Here is a 24251-nt window from a genome sequence, read left to right as displayed (position 1 = left end):
AACCTTAACCGGGTCGCTAAACACAATCAAAAAGAAATAGACTCGGGCTGGGACTCAATTATTTTTACACTGGAAACACATTCATTAAACTTCTTTCATTGCGCCTCCCTCGTTGAGGCGAAAAAGCTTTATTCAACCTTGGTGGTCGGACCTGCCAATTACAATTGAGGTCTCAAGACTGTCTCACTGCAGAGATTAGAAACCGACAGCAAATAGATCTGTCATGAAATAGATGCCTAATGTCAGCTAACCGTGTTTACTTGCGGATTCCTACGAAATGCCAACTCCAGAGACCAATTGCGTGTCATTCATCGGCGTTTCGTTGCATATCCTTGACAATGAAGCAGACTTTAGGTTTGACCCAAACAGCAGCATCATTAGAATGTATAGGCATACTCAGAGCCTTGCATAGTCAATGTATTGGAGGGTCAGAATGAAGACCTCTAATGAATATATGAATAACATTCAAAATCTAGTGAGACTAAACATTTCTTTTTTTGCTTGACCTTAACTTGCCATTTCTGCTTATTTGTTGACATAGTAGGAGGTGGCCGGCTCACCTTTCCTCAGTTTACGTTTTGAGGATGTACATTATACAGTTTATGTTTGCTGGTACAGAGTTAACCTTTAACTTGGCACCCATTTCTTTAAATTTTCCACAAAACTGAATAGAGGAGGCTTTTAAACTATTATTTACCCTTGGGAGCTGTAAGTGTAAGCTAAAAGTGCTCATTGGGCCTTGCTATAATATATGAACATTCTCTGACGGAAATTTGTATTTTTTTTTGCGCTCCTGAGCTACGGTTGACTGATTCTGACGGCGTCAAATCTCTAATTTCATCCCGCAGCAGGAGCCATCAAACGCTAATGTGTGCTTACATTGCAGTTGATGTGCACGCGGTTCAGAGTTGAAGCAACGATTTGTTTGATAAATGGCTTCATCGGAGAAATCAATCTTTACCTCAGGCTACTCTTTAACACTTAAGAGAAATTTAACTGTGAAGTGTTTCGCTTTATGTTCTCAGGAGCTGGAGAGAGTGACGGCGTTGCAGACCAACCTGCAGCTGGCGGCTGTCATTTGTACAAACGCAAGACGGTAATGATGTGCTTTATATGCTTGGCAGCGTTCCATCGATATACTCTTAATGCTTTTTATAAACTAACACACTCCTGCTTGCTTCTTTATCATTTCCAATAGATTCATGAAGCTTAAGATAAAATAATTCTTTATTGACCCCATGTGTCAAAGCAGCATATTGTTAAATAAATGAATAGGAAGTAAAAAAACAGTTTTAAGCAATTCCTGTTTTGCTCCAGGGAGGAATGAAGAACAGTTCTTTGAGCCGGATGCTATATAAGGCAAAAAACAATCGTGCTAATTACACAGAGTGCAAAATGGTTCCCACTTTTTTATCACACAATCAGCCTTGCAATCAAAAGATCTTTGAGATGTGATGTTGTTTGATATGCAGACTTAGCCAACCTATTTGTTTCATTTCAAAAGATTTGGTCATTTTTGCCCCCATTAGGCAACTGAGTGTGTCAAAGGAGGGATTCACAGAAGCGAGCTTGGGCTTATTAGCTAATCAGAGAAGGCGGCAGCTCCTAACAGGCCTGCTCAAGTCTCTTCGGACCATCAAGACACTGGTAAAGTATATTCACGACTATAATAATGCCCTTAACCTCATCAAAATCTTGTGAATCAGCCCTAAAACTGGAGCGTCCTTTTCTCTTTAGTCTTTCCAATCTGCAATAGCTTTTTTTAGGGTAAAAAAAATAAATGAATAATAATTTTGTTCTCTGAACATGCATGCCTTGAAATTTTGGGTCAAATTGGAATAAATCTGTTATATTATACCACACCGTGGATTTATGGTTTACAGAAAATGAATTTATCATTTATGAAACCCATATTGTTTACAGCTGGGTATGTTATGGACTTGTTGCTTTGTTTAAAAAAAAAAAAACACTGTCAAACCGTATTTAATTATTACAGTGCTCAAGTGTTGTTCTTGCCTTCACAGCAAAGAACGGACGTGCGACTCAGCGAAATGCTCGAGGTATCGTAAAGCCTCCGTGCGCACACTGACACACACGCTGACGGCTGACTTGAAAGGTCAAATATCATTATAGATTCTGCATCCAAAGCTGAACTCATACAAGTGCTTGACGCGCCTTACAAATGCTTGTCTTTTATGAAGCAGACAAAATCAATATCTGACTGACACTGAATTTAATGCCCTTTTATTGAGAGTAGCTACCAAGCATTTGACTGAGCATAGTTTATGAGCGGCATAATAAACCGATATATTGTCACATCATTGTGATGGAATCAAATATGTACTTAACCACAGCTTTCATCTTAATTTGTCTGTGTGTAATGATTGAATTTGCCTTATTCCTCCAGGAGGAAGACTATCCTGGCGCTATCCAGCTCTGTCTGGAATGTCAGAAGGCTGCCAGCACGTTCAAACACTACAGCTGCATCAGGTACGATATTAAACAGGAGGTGGTCGAACTGCAAATTGATGTTAGAAAAAAAAAAAAAAATCCGTTTCTGCCTTTGAATTAAACACACTGATTGCAAATCCGACACAAGAAGTATTCGACTCTCACTAACAACAATCAGCACTTAAGCAAAGTAGCTCAGAAAACACTTTGCGGCTCAACACTCCGGCGGTAACAATTGGGCTTAAGTGACAGGATGACTGATGATCAGTAAGCCCACATTATACACTGGAAATTGCAATGCTGAACACTCCTTCTTACTCCTCCTCCCTCCTGCATCTGTTCTTAATTTGCTTGGATATCACTTCCGTCTTCACCGTGACATTAATTTGTCATTATTGGAATTGAATGCATAGAGGGAAGCTTGTTGACTGTATGACAAAGAGGTGGCTGCATACAAAACAGTCCTGTACTTTATTGGCCAACAATTATTCCTCCGAGGAGTTGCTCGACTTTACATTTTGCGGCAGTAATAGTATTCTGGTCGCTTTTCAACATGAGTACATTGCAAGCTAGCATTATCGTGCAGGTTTTCGGCCCTGACGGGATCGCCCACTCTCAGCGGCTTGTTGCCGGCCGAATGCGCTTTGATTTAACCTTGTAGCGACAGTTTTCCACGCGCCACCGAATGCCCTATTTAGAAGATTTGTTTCACGGCCGCCCCTCCTCGCTCTTGTCCCTTTCTTTTTAAAAGTCAATATTATTATTTGACGAACACTTTTCCACGCCCCCCTGGTCCGTCTCGATGCATTTTCATCAAATGGCTCACATCAGTGGCTATCGGGCAGGCAGCCTGAGAGCTCCCTGAAGTCAACAGAGTACAGACGAGGCGATGGCAAAAGTTTAGCTTCCTGCCTTAATGCAGGTTTGGGAGCTTGCAAAAATGGAAGTGCACCCCCAAAAGGATAGTCTGTTTATCCAGTCAGCGGTCTACTGTGGAGGGACTTTCCCCAAGGCCCAGTGGGCACCTATCGTCACTTCTAATTGAAAAACACTCTCAGATTCCCTCCTAACTACATTTCAATCCTCGAGTTTCCCACAGGGAACAGGTTGTTAATTAGTTTTGCTCCTCATTTGTTATTTATGTATTCTGTCTGATCATGGAAGGCTGCCTGTGTGCAAGTAAGCATCTGATTCCACACTCCAATGGATAAATATAGCACAAATACTGGTCAACATCTTTTACCGTATGTGGATCATTTAAGCAGAAAAAGGTATGAGCAAACTGAATTTTAAGTTCTGTTGAAGAAAACTGGAAAGACGAGCAGCCAGTGCAAGTGTTTGAGGGGTTATGAGCGAAATGAAACTCGACCGGACCTAATATGGATCTCTGAGGAACACCTTTGGATAAGGAAAGGGGAGAGAAGACCCTCAACCCTCGCTGACTGCAAGCGGCTAATGCAATAACTTGCCATTGACCTTGCTCACGCTAGCCCATGCTATCGTGGCTGTACATTAAAATGATGTAAAGACAAGCAGGGTATGTATCCAGTTGGCGTCTCCTCCATTTTCAGTTGGACCGCCTGAACAAAAAGCCGTTAAGCATTCTCCCGGGTGCTGAGCACCAACGCTCGGATGTACTTCTTCAATAGTCACAGGCCGGCTGTATAGATCAGCACAGCTGTCTGTACTTGAGCCAAACTTTCTGCATTGTTGTGTGTTGTGTAGCAAGTCGTTAACCTTGACCGCAGTGTCGGGATTTTGGCAGCAATGTCGCGTTGGTGTTGGACTGACTGCTGATTATTTGAGGTTCATGACCGTCCTTGTAGTGTCAACAGTCTTCTGCAATAATGACGCTCACAAAGTTTGAAACCATCAAACTATTTTTGCCCCATCAAGGTTTGTTATGAACCAAGTTTTATGTCATTCATGGATTTTATAATCTACCAACATGTGGGGACTTTCGGATTCTTGACTCTCTTCTCTCCATTCTCCTGCACCGAGCGAGGAGGCTTAATTAGCAATTTTATTAAGGACACTCTCTTCCTTTGGGCAAATTGCTGTCTCATAAGACCCAGCACAAGAACGAGCTGACCTGAAAAAGACCCCAAACAAAGCAGGGAGACGACGGAACAAAGGATGACTACGAACGGCTGCTGAGCAGGGCTAGCCCAAGGGAATTGCACGGGTGTCCTGGGATGGGCAAAATAAGATGTGAATTCTGTTGTTGCTTCTTTGCATTCCAGTTTGAAGAATTTTCATGGCATGAGATAACATCTGAGGATGCTTCAAGGTTGTGTGGGCGTCTCATGTTTGTCTTAAGCAAGCGTTATGAGTGCTATTGAGTCCTGAAGTTGGAGCTGGAGATTAACTTTGCCCTGTTTTACGATACTTGATGAGATCACTGAAGTTATTTTATTTCAGCTCTGTTTCCCTTTTGCAATGTTCACTTATGATATTGAATGTTTTTTGTTGTTCCATAACTTGAGCAATACTTTCTAGCCTACTGAAAATATAAATATATTAAGTGATGGCTGAGAAGTGATTTGTTTTTTATTTTGGGAACTTAAACACAATATTCAACTTTTTCTCTCCACAGTGAATTGAATTCTAAACTGCAAGACACTCTGGAGCAAATAGAGGTACCCTCTCTCTCTCTCTCTCTCTCTCTTTTTCCTATGCGCTCTCACTCTCTGCCTTATCTGTAATTGAGTTATTGAGAAGTACTATATGTGAAAATGCATTTAACGTCATATAGCGTTTGGCTCTATGCTTTAATTTTGCAAAAACACATTTATTCACATACACATTGGACTGTTTAATTCTGCCTCAGTCCAAATATTGACAGGACGAAAAGTCATTATTATAACAGAGAAAGGACGTAAATCATATCAGTTTCATCTAGCGCTTACTTGCGATATTATGACCTGATAAAAGGTATGCAAAGCAATTTTCTCTTGCACCGGCGCCTCTGCGCTTGAATAGATTAATTACTTTGGTTTGTCTGTACACATAAAAAAAACGGCACACACGCGTGCACACAAATATTGCAAAGCCATTGGTGGAAGTGCTCGCTTGTTTACCTGTCAGCTTTGCCGATAAAAGAAAATCCTCGAAAGAAAATCCTTTTATTAACCACTGTGTACAAAGAGCAATCCCTCACGTCAAGTCAGTGACAGCAACACTGGTGTTTACAGTCTTACATTGAACGAATTCAATTTACCTCTTAATTGACTATGGCAAGGTCGTAATACATCCTACCTTGTCAAAATATTCACTTGATCCTCTGCTTTGCATATGAGCCATGCATCTGCACATCTATATCTAAATCCCACATCTTAACGTCGATAATCTCTTTCCCTACCTTTTGTCATCCATCTGTTTCTGCCTCCAGGAGCAGCTTGACGTTGCCCTCTCAAAGACTTGCAAACACTTTGATGTTGCACACTATACTAAGGTCCAGCTGGCCTACACACTGCTGGGGAAGACACAGGTGAGTTCTTGGGCCCCTCTTCAAGGTTATGGAAACGGTCCAACGACAAGAAATGGCTGTTCCATCTCACCTCAACATTGTTTTTTACTTCATCATTTGAATGAGGGTGAAAGTCACGCGTGTAATTTCGGTGCTAAATGACCATCGCAAGGTTGCGCTAATTTATCCGACTGGTAGAGATTATAATTTGCCAGTATATCTCCGCCAATGTTCCCATCTTCCGAATAAATATTAGCTAATTCTCCCGGCTTCCACCGGTCTCACTTGAGTTGGTTCAATTAATTGTATCAATATTTGATGATAATACTGTCGGAAATCTGATTGCCTTTCTGCTAAAATCAAATACAGAGCATTTAGACTGGTTTCATTGGTGAGACAGATTTTTGGTGGAGTTTCTGCAAATAGAAACAACTGAGACAAAAATCAAACGGTCAATTTCGAGGATTCAGTTTATAATGCAGCCAGTAACAAACCGAAGCAGGCTGGTCCAATTGAACCGCTGGAGATGTTTGCTCAGCACACAGCAGCACGTGGGTGGGAAACAGCCTCAAGCCTACTCCAGTGTAATGAAAAACATGAATGTTTCAAAATGGGTAATGAAGCTGAAATTCCACACCAAAAATAGCAACGTAACCTTTTTTAGGGAGATCTAAACGTGCAAGTGGAGGACTATTTTCACATGTGTTCTGTTGGAGGCTTATTAAGTATTTATAACGGCGAGGAGAGAAACATGTTCATGATAATGAAGAAACATAGAGCAACAGTGTAGCTCACTGATGACCGTTGAATAGATCTTGGGCAACAATGCGTCTCTCTGTCGTCGAGAAAAAGCTATTAAGCGTTGACGGAAATGCCAACGCTTGCTAAATGAGTAGTCACCACCAAGCTGCAAAACATTTCTGACTCTTCCCAACGACATTTTCACCTTGTCATTCATCTCCAAGGAGACCACATGTTATATGTGGCCGATTTCTCTAAATTACCTGATCATTTCATTATTTATGACCTGGCAATTAAAAAGACGGGCAGATGGAAAGGACATCTCGCTATAATCCTTCTCAAAACTGTGCATTTGGCTTTCTCCAGACGGCTATGGACCAGCTCCACATGCACTTCACCCAAGCCATCCACAATACTGTGTTCCAAGTGGTGCTGGGATACGTCGAGCTCTGCGCTGGCAATGCTGATACCAAGTTTCAGAAAATGCAGTATAAGGATCTGTGTACGGTAAGTTACAATAATAATACAAATTATTCTTAATAGGAGTAATAATAACGCTCATTATTTTCCCATCATGATTTTCTATTCTAATTATAATAGTACACTCTGACCTTTTGAACTAAGTTCCACTTTGACTTTCACTTTCAAACTGTAGCTTGGTCAATTTATCATGAACCTACAGGGGCAAATTGCTGTGTGCCCCCCAGAGATTATGTTGTAAAAGGTTATTGGGAAAGGTTCCCTTTGCCCGTTTGGAGTGGACAATTTGTTTTGGCCCCATTTTGCACCGTATTCAAGTTTTGATTGTTTTCTTCTTGACACTCTCTACTTGATTGTTGACGTCTTGTTTGTTCGGATTGCGCAGCTGTCATGCGTCAGATTTCTACAGGCAGGATTTTTTATTTCAGGATTTTTGAAGATTTCACTCCTTGCTCAAAAATGGAAACTTTCATCTCTTTTGCTCGGCTCGAGAAATTAATTGTGGAGGCTTCTCTGTTCCCATGATAAGCAAAAGTTGACGGATGTGAAAGCTCACATTAGACCCCCTAAACTCACTTTTTAAATTGTGCGACTTAAAATTCAATAGCGACGAGAACTCTCTGAGAGGTCAGTTCGGATTTCGGTAAGGCCATATTAATTTTACATCAGCATCTCATCATTATTGGCCGGACTTGGTATCAATCCCCTGGTCTGTTGAACCTCTCTCGATGGAACTCCAGTCGTCGAAGGTGAAGTGGCTGGAAAATTTGGACTTCTTATTCTTCATTTATTTATATTTATTTAGGGATGTATTTGAATAAATTTGACCCTTTTTTATTGTTGAAGTGACTCCAAGGCTTTTATGCAGACGGAGTTGCTTATTCATATAATACTGAGCTGCTACCTCAGCATTTTTTTTTCCCAAGTTGATGTCTTCGTTTTAAGGGGCTCTCACAATGATGAACCTTCTACTAAGATGGCCGGTACACGGACAGTTTTAGAGAAGATGCACGTTAAGACTGATCCAGATTGAAACATGGAATTCAAATCGGCGTTCCCATGGGAAGTCCCCGTCTCCTTGGCAATCCTCTAATCTGGTTTAGGCTTCATCAAAGCACTTTGAAGATGAATTGAAGCTTCATCTTATTGAATAATACTAAGAGGTGACCCCAGTCGGACTGGTTCATTTGCTTTACCGTAAACACAGCAGGACTCAGCAATGCGCTAGATCTTCTCAAAAGTTGAGTTGAGCTTGGAATCATTTAGTGGAGCCAAATGTTCTGCTTCTCTCCAAATGAATCGTGTGTTGTGAGCTGCCGATGGTAGTTGTGTCAACTAGAAGGACAAATTGAAGGCCACCCACTCCGAGGTTGATATTTTGGAATCTGCAGTAGCACAGTGTTGCTCGATATGATGTGTGTCATCGACGCTTTCTGAAAATGAAACAGTAGAATTATTGTGGCAGTTCTGCAGAGAAACGATGATTCTAGGGATTTTTTTTTTTTTTTTTTTAAATAGCAGCATTGTTGTTCCACCCCACCCGCTGGCTGACATTATACAACGCGGTGATTGGGAGTACATGTAATAAATAAATGATAAATGTGAGGTTGTATTCCTCATCAAATCCACAGCTCCACGTAGACTCTCACCTCTTCCCGTGCCTTAGTTGCTTGGCAACATGCTGCTGACATGCTTGAATTGTGGAAAATATGGAGTGTCTGTCCCAGCTCTTATTGAAAGATTCCGTCATGTTCCAGCACAAAAAATAGAAATAAATCAAAGGAAGATTTTTTTTTTACATCAGTGCATTGTTGTACCAACCTGCAATTTCCACATTCTTTCCATGTTGAACTAATTACTGCTTTTATCTTGATTGACACTCAAATTAGCATTGATGCCTAATTGTGAGTTCTGAAAATGTTGGTCTTAAGATGACAACGTGAGTGAGAGTTTTCCTCATTACGTTTGCATTCATTTATTTCCAATTAAAATGTAACTCTCGATTTTGTGTCCCCCCCCCCCAAATGGAATTAGTAGACCTAAGTTCATTTGCCTCTAATTACAACATTTTTCTAACGAGTTCATGCAATAATTTGCTCTCTCTTCAGTACAGAAATGAGATGTTTCCTGATAATTTGTCTGAATAATGAGCGTTAGCATTCATTGGATATTATTTGAAGCACAGCAGCTTATGTTGTATTTTTTTTTCTCCTCATTACCTCTGTGTTTGCAGCATATCACCCCAGACAGCTACATTCCGTGTCTGACGGATCTGTGCAAGGCGTTGTGGGAGGTGATGTTGAGTTACCACCGCACGATGCAGTGGCACGAGGAGCATGACAAGCAAGTGACCACACCTACTCCAGGTACTGCACTATGTTTATTTTGGTTCTACATTTGAAGCACACGCGACTCCGATTCAGTTGTAAAAGCCGCTATCTGCTCGCAGTCGCCTGAGATGAATAAGGAAGTCACAGAATCAGTTTGACTTAAAAGGCTTGGGAAAAATGGGGTCAGGTTTCCACATGCGCCCAAGCACTAATCTTTTCTGGCTGTTTGATATCAGCATAATGCACAGCTCGGTCTACGGCTTGACTTGGAGAATGCTCCAACCTTGGTCCATTTAAAGCGTATTTGTTGTTTGTGTGTTTTTACGTTGCTCTTGTCGTTTCGCTTTGGAGGTCATTGAACAACGAAAGCCCTCTAAAATTCTACTCTTACATAAAACGACTCCAATAATTATTCCAACAAATAAAATGTCCCATTTCATCTCGACGTAATCCGTCAAATTAACTAGTTCTTTATTTTTGTTAAATCCGATATCTTAATTTTACTGCCCGCATTCCATTAGATGAATGAGGCTATTTTGTATTTCGCTGTGATTGGAAACATACTTTGGATATTTCAATAAATGCCGTCTTCCCCTTTGAAAGAAAGGACATGCCCCCCATTTCCTGCCAAGAGTGCAATCAATCAATTCAATAGTTGATTGGCTTTCACCTCCGTGTAAAGGTGTCCCTGGGCATAGCGTCGGCTTGCTTTACACTCTCTCCTAATATGTGCGCGGTCTCTCGCCGTAATGATTTACTGGGCATGCGCCGTCTCATTTGTTCGACAGTATTTTGAGGTGACTTTGACCTCCAGCTCACACCAGAGGCCGCCTGTGTCGGAACAGTCAAGCCTACTATAGCTCTCGCCTCCTCTCGTGTCCATCTTCTTTAGTCTACGTCTGGCACTTAATATATTGAGTTGTTCACTGTATTATTTCCCTAATTTTTACATATTCGACCAATCGGTTCATGCGGTCGCCATCTATATAATAGAGGTTCGACCTCATGTTGCGTACCTTGTTGCGTATGAATCGTCTTTTTTAAATAGTGATTGACTTTCTTTCACATTTACATACAAACTGCGACTCCGCCATTACCACTCCCGTTGTTGTTCATGACAAATGACCGTGCAGATAACATGACGAGATGGCGACGTCTGTAATTTGCAATTTATTCGTGCACATATTGAGTGACGGCCAATCTAAACCTCTACAAAAACACATCACTCCTTGTCTCATTTGTTTCTATAATGATCGCAATCATGGGTCAAGAAAAGGAGTAGGGTAAATCGATGTTCGTGTTTGTTTTTTTTTTTAACTTGTGTTATATATGCATTCATTGGAAGGAAATAACGATTGCTAGCAATAGGTTATTATCATTAGCTCAGTGGTGTTAAACTCAACTCCAGGATTAAATCTCTAGGTCACACAAGAGAAACATTGTTAAACATAAATGTGAATCGTGCCTTTTGTAGCCGAAACAAAAAAATAGCTAAAACAGTTTATTTGGATACATACCTGTAAATAATTAAGGCGAAGAACAATGTGGCACAAATGATTATTTATGTCAGGAAGTTATTCCAACAGACTTGATTCCTCTTGAGATTACCTCCCCTTACTTAACTCGGTGTGATAATTTGGTTGGAAATCTATAGTAAGGCGGAGCATAGCTTTCCTTTTGTTAATCATATTTCTTACAGAGATTAACTGCATGCTGTGTTCACACCATATATATATATATATATATATATATATATATATATATATATATATATATATATAATAGAATATATAAAAAATGCTACTTGTTATTGGTCGGAAAAGCTTTTTGATTCTTCCTCATATCCTTCATGTACCTATGGAGCATTTCCAATAAAAATGATTAAATCCTTTTGCACCATACGACAAGGATTTTTTTTTTTTATTATTACACACTGTATCAACACATTTTACAATGACCTGCTTTCTCGCGACACAATTGATATATTTTGGGTGTATTGATGTGAAAAGAACAACCTCAAAGGCTCTGTTGGTTTCCTGCGGGCTTTGACAAATCCATACTCACTGATCCCTACTCAAGCCAAGGTTTCAGTGTAGTTCTTTTGTCTGCAAGTTTCTTTGCCGACTGAAAATGACCTTGACAGATCCTCTCATCAATCACTCTTGCTTCTTGCTCTCTTCATTGTGAGTGTACTCAGCCAATATGAGGTGGTGGGCTTAACTAAGAAGTTGCATTGCGCCACCTGACAACAAACAAGGCAGACATCTTAGGTGACTACCATCGCGTGTTGAGCACTCATGAAGAATCCACCTCATGTTCCTCTCCATTGCTGATTGATGGCTAGTGATAGCTCACTTTAAATCTGGAATGCTTCAGAGTGCTTCTGACTTCATACTTGAATGAACAAGAGGAAATTGTAAATAAAAAACAAAGTCTTTTAACTTTGATAAAGATGCTCCTTAGCTTCTATTATTCTTTTTTTTTTAAATGCACAGACGATGCAGTGGCGACACAATCTGATGAGTTGGGGATAGACCGCAGCTACGTGAAAAAGAAGCTGGAGCACGGACTGACACGGATCTGGCAGGTTGGCTGCCTGTTCTCTTTAGAAATGTCATTTCTCTTCCTACAAATAACCCATTTTCTCTTTTCTTCAGGATGTCCAGTTAAAGGTGAAGGCCTATATCCTGGGGACTGACATGTCTCACTTCAAATATGATGACTTCATCGTGGTATTGGATGTCATCAGCAGGTATTGTTTAATGCCAGATCAGGGAGCTCTGGCATCCTAACGACTTGTGTTTCATCATTATTGGATCCCGCCAAACGAATCTGGCACATTCTGGATTCATTCATATTCTGACGACGACACCCACCGCATTACTTAAACACACATAATTAAAAACAGAATCATTCCAGGTGGGATATTGCTAGATTACAATTTTCCCCTCAAATGTTGTTGTTGTGTTATTTATTCATCACGTCAGAAAAACAGAAACCTCGCACACATTAGCTATTCCCAATTTCAAGCAATCCAACCATACAATCCTTGTAATTATTTGTTACTTATCCTTAATTAGCTTTAACTGTTTCAAAAAAAAAAAGGAACATCTGCTCAGTGTTTCAGAAATCAGTCAAGCGCGTTATGAGATAAATGTGCATGGAAGGAATCAGCATACTTGGGAATACATTTTGTATTAAATTAGTTTGCAGCTTTCTTTGATTCCTTGCTGTATGACAATGAATGCGTGGCACGCTGTACACGACAAGAATAATCTGGCTAGCAACGTCTCCCCCGAAAAGTAACTTTAGATATGTTAGCGTATTTACAGTTTCCTCACTCTTATGAGTGACAGTTTGCAAACAACACACATATCAGCTGACAGGCTCACTTGTCAATCAGCACACAATTGCACACAATGCGGCGGTGCACTTGCTCCCTTTGCGATTGTACATCATCAAACATTTGTTGTTTTACACCAAGCGTGGCGGAGATAACCCCACAATCTGGTTCGAGATAGAACGGCCCATGAGAAAAACTGTCAGCAAAACAAAGCCTAAATTGGATCTGCTGCAAATTGGACCCTTGCTGTTAGCTCAATCAAATGACTGACCATGAAATCCAGTTCAAAGTTAATTTTCCTCCCCTCCCATCTCATTAGTCCGCTTTATTGTCTCCTAGGCTGATGCAGGTGGGGGAGGAGTTCTGTAGCAGTAAGTCGGAGGTCTTGCAAGAGTCCATTAAACGCCAGAGCGTCAACTACTTCAAAAACTATCACAGGTGAGACAGTTGTCAGGGTTTTGCCAATATTTAACTGTGACACGATTTCACAAACAGCGATTCGGGCGATCCCCACGATGCTTTTTGCCGTCGTTAACAATTGATATTTGCACCAACCCGACTCTCGGGGAACATAAGTTTGACGCTTTCAGCTTTTGACACCCTTTTTACTTCTTCAAAGCACATTGTAAAGTGTCTCTGAGGAACAATTAATTCAATAAGTTTTTTAAATTCATGGCCCAGTCAGGGTTATCTATTTTGACTGTGAAAGCTGTTCAAACTTTTTGAAAAGCTGTGACTCATTTCCATTTTTCGACTTCCTTTTACAATTTCTTAGGGCACGACTGGAGGAGCTGCGTATGTTTCTTGAGAATGAAACATGGGAACTTTGCCCTGTCAAGTCAAACTTCAATATCTCACAGCTCCATGTGAGTGTAACTCTTTCCTGGTCTTCCATCTCAGATGCCAAATTCTGTTAGCTTTATGTGAAGAAATTAAATCAGTTTCCCAGTTAATACAGTTCTTTTTATAAAATACTTCTCAGTTTGGATTTTTCACAGCGCTTCAATACTTTCTTCTCACATCTTTCACAACCCAGGAGTTTAAGTTCATGGACCAGTGTCGCTCGCCTCCGCTTTCCCCGAGCAGGCAGGGTGCGTCCTCCGCCTTCCAAATCCAAGAGGAACTGTCTCTGTTCCAAAAATACCTGCAAGATGGGAACCCCTTTGAGATGCATATTGAGCAGAAGGAGGAAGAGACGGAGGATGTTCTGGCATCTAATGGGGTGAGTTCCAAACGACCCCATATTAGGGTTGAGGGACACGATATCAGCTCAGATCATTTTAATCCCTCAGTGGTCACGAAAATAACAATATGATAGAATAATTAGGTCAAATGATATTTATTATTTACATATGTTAATCAACATCATTGAGATGAATATGACTAATTAATGAGGCTACCTGTTGAGATACACCACTGTGTTCATACAGACGCAAGATGATAAATTGGCACACAATCACTCCAGCAGCCCGAAATCTGCCGATTTAAATTTCTAATAACATGCATGTTTCAGGCATTTTTTTATTCAGCGTAAACAAAAAGCGTCGTTTACGCTTTGGTGGCCGAGAATCTCTGCGAAAGACAAAATTGCGGTCACAATCAGGACTGAGTGATGGCGACCAGGACACCAAAGACACTTTATTGTGATATTGACCCATACGTGATGGAGGGACAGAGAATTTGTCCTTCGGAGTACAACACATTCAAAGTGACAGCTACCCTAAAGAGCCAGGCAGCCGCGCAGGCGGAATGATTGGTTCCTTGTTCACTCTCTCAGCCGGAGAAGAGTCGGTCGGTCGGCCTCGCGTGTTTGCAGCCATATATCACGCTAATAGAGGCACACAGGTCCGGCGTGCGCAATTTTCTACCGTCTCCTTAAAACAAAAAAGCATTCACTTGTTCTGTCCAAATCGATTTGCGAATGATACTCCATTTCGCTTTTCATTACATTGGTTATTTTTATAGCGCTCCCTTTTAAAACCATATTGCCTTATCTAATGCGTCAGGCTTTCAAAGCCCAAGCGAGTAAGTTAAAGGGGTCACGGAAGCTCTTTTTGAGTCGGCTTTGATCCATTTCACAACTGTAAAAGAAAAAAAAACGGAAGATTTTCATTGAGTTACTATCCGGTTATTTACATCAGTGTTATCCTTCTCTACAATTGGTTCTCCTTGTGTATTTTTCCTTTTGGCCTCGCTCTCTTTTTCTCAAGCACAGATCTTTTTTCTTGGGTCTCACATTCTTTTTATTGCGTTTCTAAAGTACGAGTCCGACGAGCTTGAGAAGAGCGCTTATCAGGATTACGACAGCGACAGCGATGTCCCCGAGGAGCTGAAGCAGGACTACGTTGACGAGCAGACGGGAGACGTTCCTCTCAAGAGGTCAGTCGCACTAGTTCATGCTGGGTACTGGCACAAAGGACACCCAGCGGGGCACGAGCGGTGTTATATATACTTTATAGATTTGATGGCATACTTGGAAAATGAGGTCTCGCATTGGACCTCTTTATAAGTATATTACGTTAGGGTCAGTGAGTTGAGATACATTTACGCAGCGAACAAAACGTACAACACCATTACTTATTCAGAAGCTTGTCAGTTCAGAAGCATTGTTATGGTACGTTCGATTGAAAACGTCCTGTCATGAAATGCAAACGCTCATATTAATTGCACCATTATGTATGCGGCCAGAGTCGAATATCATATTTTTAGAGGTCCGACACGCTAGCCTCGTTATCATTTAACCCCACGCAATGGGAATTGTGAGCATTGGCCTAAAGGCACCAAACCGCTAATATCTCATTATTTTAAGCAAGAATAGCAAACGGCTCATTACGAACCGAGTCGTGTGGTCACGTCCGGTAATTAAATCTCCCACGTAATGATTGCCGGTTAATGTAGCTCAATGATGGGTGTCAGGGGTCTCGTTCCTCATGCTCGCCAGTTCAGAGACCTCGCTCTTGGTTGCCTCTGTGCCTCCAGCGTTGTGTCATGGGTTCTGATGGATCAATTAGAACCGTTCGTACCACCCACCGAGCCTGTTGTCCTACTCTTTTGCAAAATATTTTCATCACGTCACGTCTCCCTTGCGGAACAGTGCGTCCCGCGAGACGATACGAAGCAAGAAGAGGTCCGATTACAACCTGAATAAGACCAACGCCCCGATTCTTACCAACACAACTCTCAACGTTATCCGGCTCGTCGGTGAGTCCCTTTTCTACTCATGCTATGCTCGGATGGACCTAGTTTGAGCTTCTCCGGCCCCCGATATTCTCACTAATTAAGTCTTTTGCACATCAGCATGTTTGGTTCTCTGCTGCTGCTTGTGTGACTGAGAAGCAGCAGTAATGGTTAGCCTTGGCCCCGAGCTTTGACCTTGCACTTCTAAAGATGTACTTAGATGTCAGTGTGACATTACTAAGTACAATATGCAAATGAGATGTGACCCAGCTACAGGCCTCATGGTTCAACCGGGGTATAATTTATTGTAATTTCACACTTTTCATCTTTTTTAATTCTTTTTAAAAATCATTTATTCATTTATGAGGAACTGACTTGCCCGGAAAATGTCCACTGTTTGATACCGGGATGCAATATTTGAAGAAAAGCATTGGGACACTGCAGGAACTGGGGTCCAGCTATAATGTACTGTATTTTTGCTACCAAGTAGACATTTTTTTTTGTTTCCTAATACTTTTGTGTCTTGTCTTGTCAGGGAAATACATGCAGATGATGAGTATTCTGAAGCCGATTGCCTTTGACGTCATCCACTGTGTGTCGCAGCTCTTTGACTACTACCTCTATGCTGTTTACACCTTCTTTGGAAGAAATGACATGGTAGGGTAATTTTAGCGATTCCTTTTTTTTTTTTTTCCTCCAGTCACAACTCAGTGATATGCTATGCGCACAGAGAGAGGTTGCATGAACTGAAAATTCCGCACCGGTGACGAAGAGTTGGACGGAGTCACCTGAAAGCTCTCCCTCATTTTGACAAACTAGTTTGCCATAACACTATCAGTAAGTCCGCCGGGAGTCGAATGCTTGCAGAAGAGCGAGAATTCCCCGGTCATTTTTGTAGATTTATGATCTCACGGCACGGGTGAAGCATTCCCTTGCTCCAAAACTCTCACACCCTCTTAAATGGAGCTAGTGACTCCAGTTTGCATTTTGTCTCATAGCACAGCATTTAACCCGGTTTAATTATACCTCGGGACAGAATAATCAATACCTTAAATTATCCGTGGTCTTTATACTATTCAGCTGCTTCGGTAATTTGTACAGTGACATTTCCACTGCTAATTATGCACCGCATTTCATCAAAGAAACCCGAGAGCAATTCATTTGCAGTTTGAATGAAATGAGAAAGTCTAATGTAGTACGTATGTGCTCCATTACTGACAGTTGATCCGTTGAGAGTCCAATGTGGAGTCCTTCACCCAAAGTCACAAGGGGGTAGGCTCCAGCTGCTTGCGATCCTAAAAAGAATAATGGATGGGTGTAGGTTCTATTTTCATCGGATTATCTCTTTGTCGATCCCATCTTGAATGATAGGTTGCAGCCCTTGCAGCCCCCCCACCCCAACCCCTCCTCACCTCAGCCCGGCCATGTCTTCTAATACCGCACCATGAAACAAAACACATTTGTGTGCCGTCACCCTTGAGGGAAAATGGAATGGAAGCAAGAGGAAAATGACTTGTGTCCTGTTGAGTTGAAAGAGATAAAAGAGGATAATGCTCTAATACACATTTTTAACGCTTGTGTGCGTGTCTTGTGGAAATATAAGAAGATAACATCTTCAGAATTCGACGTCCATTTCCACCACATTGTTCCTTTCCTCTTTTGTCATTTCATTAATGGGCAGACTCGGAGAGGCACCTACAGTAAAATGCTAATCACGCCATGAATCTTTAAAAGCCCTTACATATGCCGCTGTTTTTGACCCAGGATTGACTCTTTTCGCTCGGCCGTAACCAAGATGGATCGGTTTGACTTCTCCGGTTGAAGAGTCACGGCAGACATTAATATTCAGAAGAGTAAATACCCCATTATGTGTTTATAGTGGCTCGGTGAAAGCGCTGAACTAAGTCTGTCACACATATGCTAAAGATGCATCATTTTTCCAGAGCAGACTTCATAAATAATCCGCCGTTCATCTCTTTGGATTTTATGGAAAGACAGTTTTGGACTCCATATTTCAGACTTGGATGCGTCAGTAAAGTATCTCCTTTGGAGAGAGATAAATTGGAGACCAAACAGAGGAGATGAATGTGCATGGTTATAAACAGCGTAAATACAAAATGGCCGTTATTAAGCGAATACGAAGACGTTGCCGCCGTCATGGTAAAGACAAATAAACAAGCACGAGACATGTTAAATGAGCTCATATAAAATAGGAGACATTTTTATGGGGATTTTTCTTTAGTGAGACAAACAGAATATTTTCTGACAAAGTATGACAGACTTCAAAAGCTTTTTAAAACCAGCCAAACTAAACTAGACAAGTGCCAAAATGCCTTGTTATTTTCTCTGTCAAGTCTTTCACATTATGTAAGTCTGTTTTTTTCCTGTGATTGTCATTTTGAAGGCGCATAAAAATTCAAATTTCTTCATTCACTTCTTCAGCTCTGACTTCACCCTCAATGTTTTAATTTTATTCTTGTCTCCCCCCCCCCCCCTCCACCCCCCTCCCGTTTCTGTGGTCCATATGTCATCTATAGCCCGTCCCAAGCCCGTCTTTGCCAACACACGGTGGCAGAGAGTCGGGTACGGCCCGAATGGTGGGCCCTGCTTGTTTGGTAAGCGTAGAATGAGGCCCGCCTTGCGAATCCGCACCCCTCGTCAGTCCTTGTGTGGTAATTTAAAGGAGTGCGTGATCTGCTTCCTCAAGTGCATCTGAAAGTAACTTTGGAGCCTTTTTCATTTGGTCGTGCTCCCAGCCTCTCCACCCTCTTCTTTTTTTTACCTCTGTAGTAGATTGCGTGAACGTTTTAATTTGACGTGTGCTCCTTCTAGTTCCCCCTTCTCGAGTCAGCTTGAAACCCAAAGTAAAGATCCTCTCGTTTCAGACGACTTGAAATGAGCGTGCGGCATGCCTTCACACGTTGCTGAAGTGTGTGCTCGCATGGAGTTAGGTGTCGCTGACGCTAACGCCGCGCAATTGTGTGTATTTCTCAGTACGAATCATCGGGTCTGGGCCTGATCAGCAGCAGACTGCGAACCACGCTGAACCGGATCCAGGAGAACCTCATTGACATGGTAGGACTGCAGCGTCGCGTCTCCTGGCTCTCCTGCTTCCTCTGTCTCTTTTACAATTGCTCATTACCTCATTTTCTGACACAAACATGCTCTCTCCTCTACCGCCTCTCCATTTGTCTCCTTTTAATGCCTTTTTTCCTCTATTCTCTCGCACCGTCCAGGCCGTATGCGTGGCCTTATTGGCGAGAGAGCCCGCAGCCTATGTTGCCATCAAATACATTACAGGTCGTCATTATGTGGCCAGTGGTCACTCGCGCACGCATACCTCCCTCTCTCTAAGTGGCCGGAGCTGGCCAGATTCATACGTGTTGTTCCATTAGGGCCTTCGATGATGACAATTAGTCTGATGCTGTCCATGCTCTCATGATACCGGAGCTTTTTTCAACCCCCCCTGCAGCCTGGCTAATCTGATATATGATGACCCCGATGCCATCTTTTTTTCACTTCTGCTTTTCAGTTGTCTCCATAGTGCAGGTTTTAATCTGGGCAGCATCAGTAAAGTTTTGTATCCCCCGCAGAAAAATAGCAACTTTGGATGACATTTATTGTTCTCAGTATCTTTGAAAATATTCATCACTGGAGTTATTTCTTTTTTGGAATTCATAAAAAATAAATTAGTATCAACAAATTTTCACTGTAAAGTAAATTGTAGAATCTGGAGTATCCTTTAGATGCAAGAACCCTAAAAAAAAACAAAAAAAAAACAAAACACATTTGACAGTGTGGCATGATGGCATTTTGCTGTGATTGCAATCTTGGCTTCCTCGCTGCAGTGTTCACAGCTCCAGGGATGCCTTGAGGAGGAGGCTGTAAAAAAGAAGAACTTAAAATGGCTGAATAAATAAAATGGAGCAAAAACCACAAAAAGGAAACGCACGTGTTTGCGGTCGGAAGCTTTCTTTTCTAATGAGACATTAAAAATGGTCACCTCAGTAATTAACTTTTTTATTGTTTCTATTAAGACTATATTCAGTAAATAAGCCAGGTCAACATGACATTATTAACAGATTTTTGCTTATTGTCTTTTTAATAAAGTTGATAAAGTAGTTCTAATATGACAAGAATTGGACATTTAAAGACAAGCCAGAGTAAAACTGTGGTTGATGTGTGCAGCCTTGCACTTGCATGCAAACGCACACACCGTGTACTCCAGAGACCGGACAGGTTGGACCTCATTTGTAAACAGATTATAAAGTTAATTATACACCGCATTTCATCCGAGCCGTCAAATCCTTGCGGTTGTGCTCCCCCGATTTGACGTCGCAGTCGCGTGATTCCAAAGCCGTTGTGCTGCTAATGACTCCGAGTCCCACATGAGCTGTGGCGAGGTACCATCTCATTTCGTTTCAGGTATGGAGAGGCCTCACTTTAAATTGGACCATCCGCAGGGAAAAAAAAAACAAAAAACACTTCTCTTAGTTTGTGCTGCAACTGATAGCTTTTAGATTTTTTATCACTCTATTGCATTTAAAGGGATTGTCGGTCTTTGGATTGTACTTGCTATTTGGAAGGGATCAGCTGCACGGTGTAAACTAATGGCGGCACAATAATGTTTCCGAGGGAAGATTTGATGACGCGGCCATATTTTGTTGACGGCCGCGGCCCATCTGTGTCCACACTGTCGCCGTTTGAAAGTTCAGCCGTGGCAGCTGTTGAGCGCCCCTCGCTGTAGGCAACATTTAGAGCTGTTACGCACTTAGATTTTCAATGAACAACAGCGCGAATGCCCTCTTCGTTTTTTTTTCCTCCATTCGATCAGTGCGACCATTGTTCTTGCTCATATTTCTTATTGTCACACCTTCCTTTTTCTTGCCTTTTTCTCCATTCCTTTTTTACGTGACACTAATAGTTAATGAAAACAGACCTTACGACTCCATTAGCAGGTAAGATTGTGCGGGATTCAATTAATTTTACGGAAGAAGAAAAACAAAACACACTTGGAGGCGACCGGAATGCAAATCATTGTAAAAGCATCTCCGCAAGGTAGCCACTTCTAGTAAATGGCCCAACAAGCCAGAAGTTTTTTGACAGCGGTTGTGGATCATAATTAAGCTCCACGCTATAACTGCATTTGTCAAAATATCCAAGTATTGACATTTTTTAACGCGGTTGGAGTGGAGTCCGCAAAGCCTCCTCAGGTTCACTTGCAGGTCGTGTTACTTGCCGGTGATAAGGAGACGGTTTATTCCTTGGAGCCACTTCAAAGTTCCCTGAATTTACGCTGGTGACTCATGACGGCTCCCGCGAGGACAACACATTGTCATGCATAAATGCACATTGTCCTTTCGAAAATGTTCCACTCTCACTCCTTACACCTGTTTTATTCGCCCGGGATTGCTGAGAGGATCAGCGTCAGGGTTAGCCATCCATATGTTGACATGTCTTTCCAAGTCATGATCTGATTCCGTTAATATTCATCTGGATTATTACTATGCAATTTGCGTCATATCTCACATCACACCTGTGTGAATTTGTTCGCACACATTCAAGGGAATTATCTTTATCGTGATCTCTTGATTTGTATAATTAGGGGTCTTTTCGAGTTGGAATGAGCGAAGACGCCAATTTAAGAATGAGACAGTTCTTAATTAATTGTTATGCTTATCGGTCATGATCTCCCGCAACCCCTTGTCCTGATTAGATAATAACAATAATTACATGGATGTCTCTGACACTGAATACTCCATTCATTTCTGATTATTAGTATTTATTCTTTTTCGACAGGGATTTGTTTGTTTTCGACATATTGTGCTCAACATAAATCAGCACAATATTTTCTGCGGTGTATTTTAGTATTACACCGACCGTACAAATTGATTTTTGCAATGAGTGAAAAACAGTTAACATTTAGCAAGACGAAGTTTGTGCTCAAATTCACTAAGGTGATTCTAAACCTCATCAAAATTCAGGATTATTTGTTATTTTTTTGTTTGAGAAATGACAAACACGTACTTTTCAGAGGCGGTGTATTTATTTATGTTGAGTCACACAAAGTAAGTGGGATGGATCTGAATAAATTGGAAATATTCATGTTTTAGGAAAAAACGTAACGGAAAGCAGAGAAATGAAGTACGGCAATTTCAGCAGCTGTTTAGTATAAATCAAGTCGAGTTTGGCTTCTTCTCCTTAAGTTATACTCCATAAACTACCTTCACTTCAATCTGTGTTTCGAAATGACTGAATCATGTACTTTTGCATTTTTGTTAGGTCATATATATGCTGCAACTGAGAAAAAAAAACATTTATATTTGCCAACAACCACCGAGACTGTTCTTGAGTCATAAATTACACAGGATTAAGTAAAAAAAAATGTATCATGAATCTTTCAGTTATAGGAACATTTTATTGAACGTAAGATTTTATGGGCAGAAGTAAAGCGCAGCACATGATCTGCATTTGTCTATAAAATGCTTTAACCCTTGAAAAGGCTGCATATTAAAATGTAACACTTCGACCTGAGACTATGTATTAATTCATCCCTACCATTGTGGTCATCACAACGCCCTGGAGTGTGCTTTGCGAGACCACGATATGGAAGACAACTGATATTGGCGGCGCTCACAGTCTTTTTTTTTTATTAGTTGCGCGATTGCCATCGATCTGCCGGAGGCTCTGTCAGAGAAGCAACGTGCAAAGGTTCTCCAACGGCCGTAATGCTTCACGTAGATGTGTTACATTGAGACCAAAAAATAAATAAAAATCCTCCAATGTTCTTTTTTTCTTTAATGCTCCATCCCTCTTCTGCCATTGTTTTCTGTGTGGTCTTCCTCCCCTGTGAGTATTTTTGTCTTCCCTGTTTCACTTCTGGACTTTTCTGGCCACTCTCGTAGATGTTTATAATTGGAATACAGATGTTTTTTTGCCATTCATGTTTCAATGACGAATAGATCCCGGGAGTTGGCGGCGCGGTATCCCGAGTTTGGATTTGAGATCAGCAATCTCAACGGTTTACGGTTCTGTAAAGACATCAGGGTCAGACTATCACCCCACTGAGTTCTCAGCCAGTCTGGGTAATTTCAATGCATGTTATTACGAAGCCGGTGAAATATTTCCCTTTTTCCATCCATGCGCTGTAATGCTATTCATGACTTTTTTTGCAGAATGTATCCAAAGCGAGATTCTGTTTGGTCAGCTTTTTTTTTTCTTTCGTAATGCTCTGACCTCATGTTTGCTCGTGAGTCTTCGGTTTGCAAAGTTAACATTGTTATCAGGAGTCAAGTAAGAAGATGATGTTTCACAGCACAGGTTCAGTGAATAACTCAAAGCATACAAAGCCCGGGAAATGTTTGCTTTTGTCAGCATGCTGATTCCTGCATCCATCTCTGTTTCTTGCAGGAGGCAGGCGGTGAAAACCCCGCTCTGCACGCTTCCACAGAGGACAGGAAGGAGAAGGTACCGAGCCCCCACCTAAGCCAAATGGTGGTCCTCACCAACAGCGGCACGCTTTATGGACTGGCACAGAGAGTGGTCGCCACAGAGTCCCTGTAAGTATCTTCTGGAAATATTCAAGCAATATTATTGATTTGAGAAATCATCTATCTGTTGGTAGTGGCTGAGCATTTCTCGTCTTCTTTCCCAGTGTGTTTTTGGCTGAGCAGTTTGAGTCGCTTCAATCCCATTTGGACACGATGATGCCCGCTGCCAAGAAGCCTTTTTTGCAGCAGTTCTATTCCCAGGTAGAACGCCTCAAACACCTGCACCTTTTTGTCTAATGACTAGAAATGTTATTTGTCACTGTCAGCAATTGATGAGGCGATCCAAATCTCTAATGCAGCAACAGTGGGACCTACCAAACCTTCAGTCGTGATCAAATGTGACATATTTGATATTTAAATGTCTAAGCAGCTTATTGTTACATGAGGTGATATTTTTTTCCTCATGTCTTTTGCTCTTTAGAGTTTCACTTTTTGTAAATTGAAAATTGTAGGTCCATTTTCACAGACCTTAATCATGAGGTAGATGGAAGATGTTCTCAAGCCACTCATTTCTTTTTCAACCTTTTACTTCACAAGAAAGCAATTTGAGCAACAGCAAAGTCACCCGTCATTTTGTGCATTCTGCAAAAGAAATCATCTGTCACTCAAAAATCAGCCTGCTGCTCTTTTCCTGCCACGTCCTTTTACAGGAACTTGACATTTGAGATGTTTCAATTTTGATCGAACGCCATCTTATGACAATATTGTTG

At 41.4% G+C, this 24251-nt stretch overlaps 1 protein-coding gene across 2 annotated transcripts in view; it reads left to right on the top strand.

The window, feature by feature from the left end:
* vps50 (VPS50 EARP/GARPII complex subunit) overlaps window positions 1-24251 on the top strand; it is a 37292-nt gene that overhangs the window by 8363 nt on the left and 4678 nt on the right. For both annotated transcript variants that reach the window (XR_007487822.1, XM_049750918.1), the window contains exons 6-25: window positions 1026-1096; window positions 1530-1647; window positions 2025-2060; window positions 2408-2490; window positions 5048-5090; window positions 5843-5941; window positions 7028-7168; window positions 9375-9507; window positions 11967-12058; window positions 12129-12223; window positions 13154-13252; window positions 13590-13680; window positions 13851-14036; window positions 15075-15193; window positions 15909-16015; window positions 16527-16648; window positions 18529-18606; window positions 18986-19066; window positions 23402-23550; window positions 23646-23742. Coding sequence is in view for 1 of the 2 variants with exons in the window: in XM_049750918.1 (XP_049606875.1) it covers window positions 1026-1096; window positions 1530-1647; window positions 2025-2060; window positions 2408-2490; window positions 5048-5090; window positions 5843-5941; window positions 7028-7168; window positions 9375-9507; window positions 11967-12058; window positions 12129-12223; window positions 13154-13252; window positions 13590-13680; window positions 13851-14036; window positions 15075-15193; window positions 15909-16015; window positions 16527-16648; window positions 18529-18606; window positions 18986-19066; window positions 23402-23550; window positions 23646-23742 (2040 nt within the window). In the remaining variant the exon portion in view is untranslated. The remainder of the gene's footprint in view (window positions 1-1025; window positions 1097-1529; window positions 1648-2024; window positions 2061-2407; window positions 2491-5047; window positions 5091-5842; window positions 5942-7027; window positions 7169-9374; window positions 9508-11966; window positions 12059-12128; window positions 12224-13153; window positions 13253-13589; window positions 13681-13850; window positions 14037-15074; window positions 15194-15908; window positions 16016-16526; window positions 16649-18528; window positions 18607-18985; window positions 19067-23401; window positions 23551-23645; window positions 23743-24251) is intronic.

This window comes from Syngnathus scovelli, chromosome 19 (assembly GCF_024217435.2).
Source record: "Syngnathus scovelli strain Florida chromosome 19, RoL_Ssco_1.2, whole genome shotgun sequence".
NCBI classification, from domain to species: Eukaryota; Metazoa; Chordata; class Actinopteri; order Syngnathiformes; family Syngnathidae; genus Syngnathus; species Syngnathus scovelli.
This window is presented reverse-complemented; position numbering and strand designations above follow the sequence as displayed.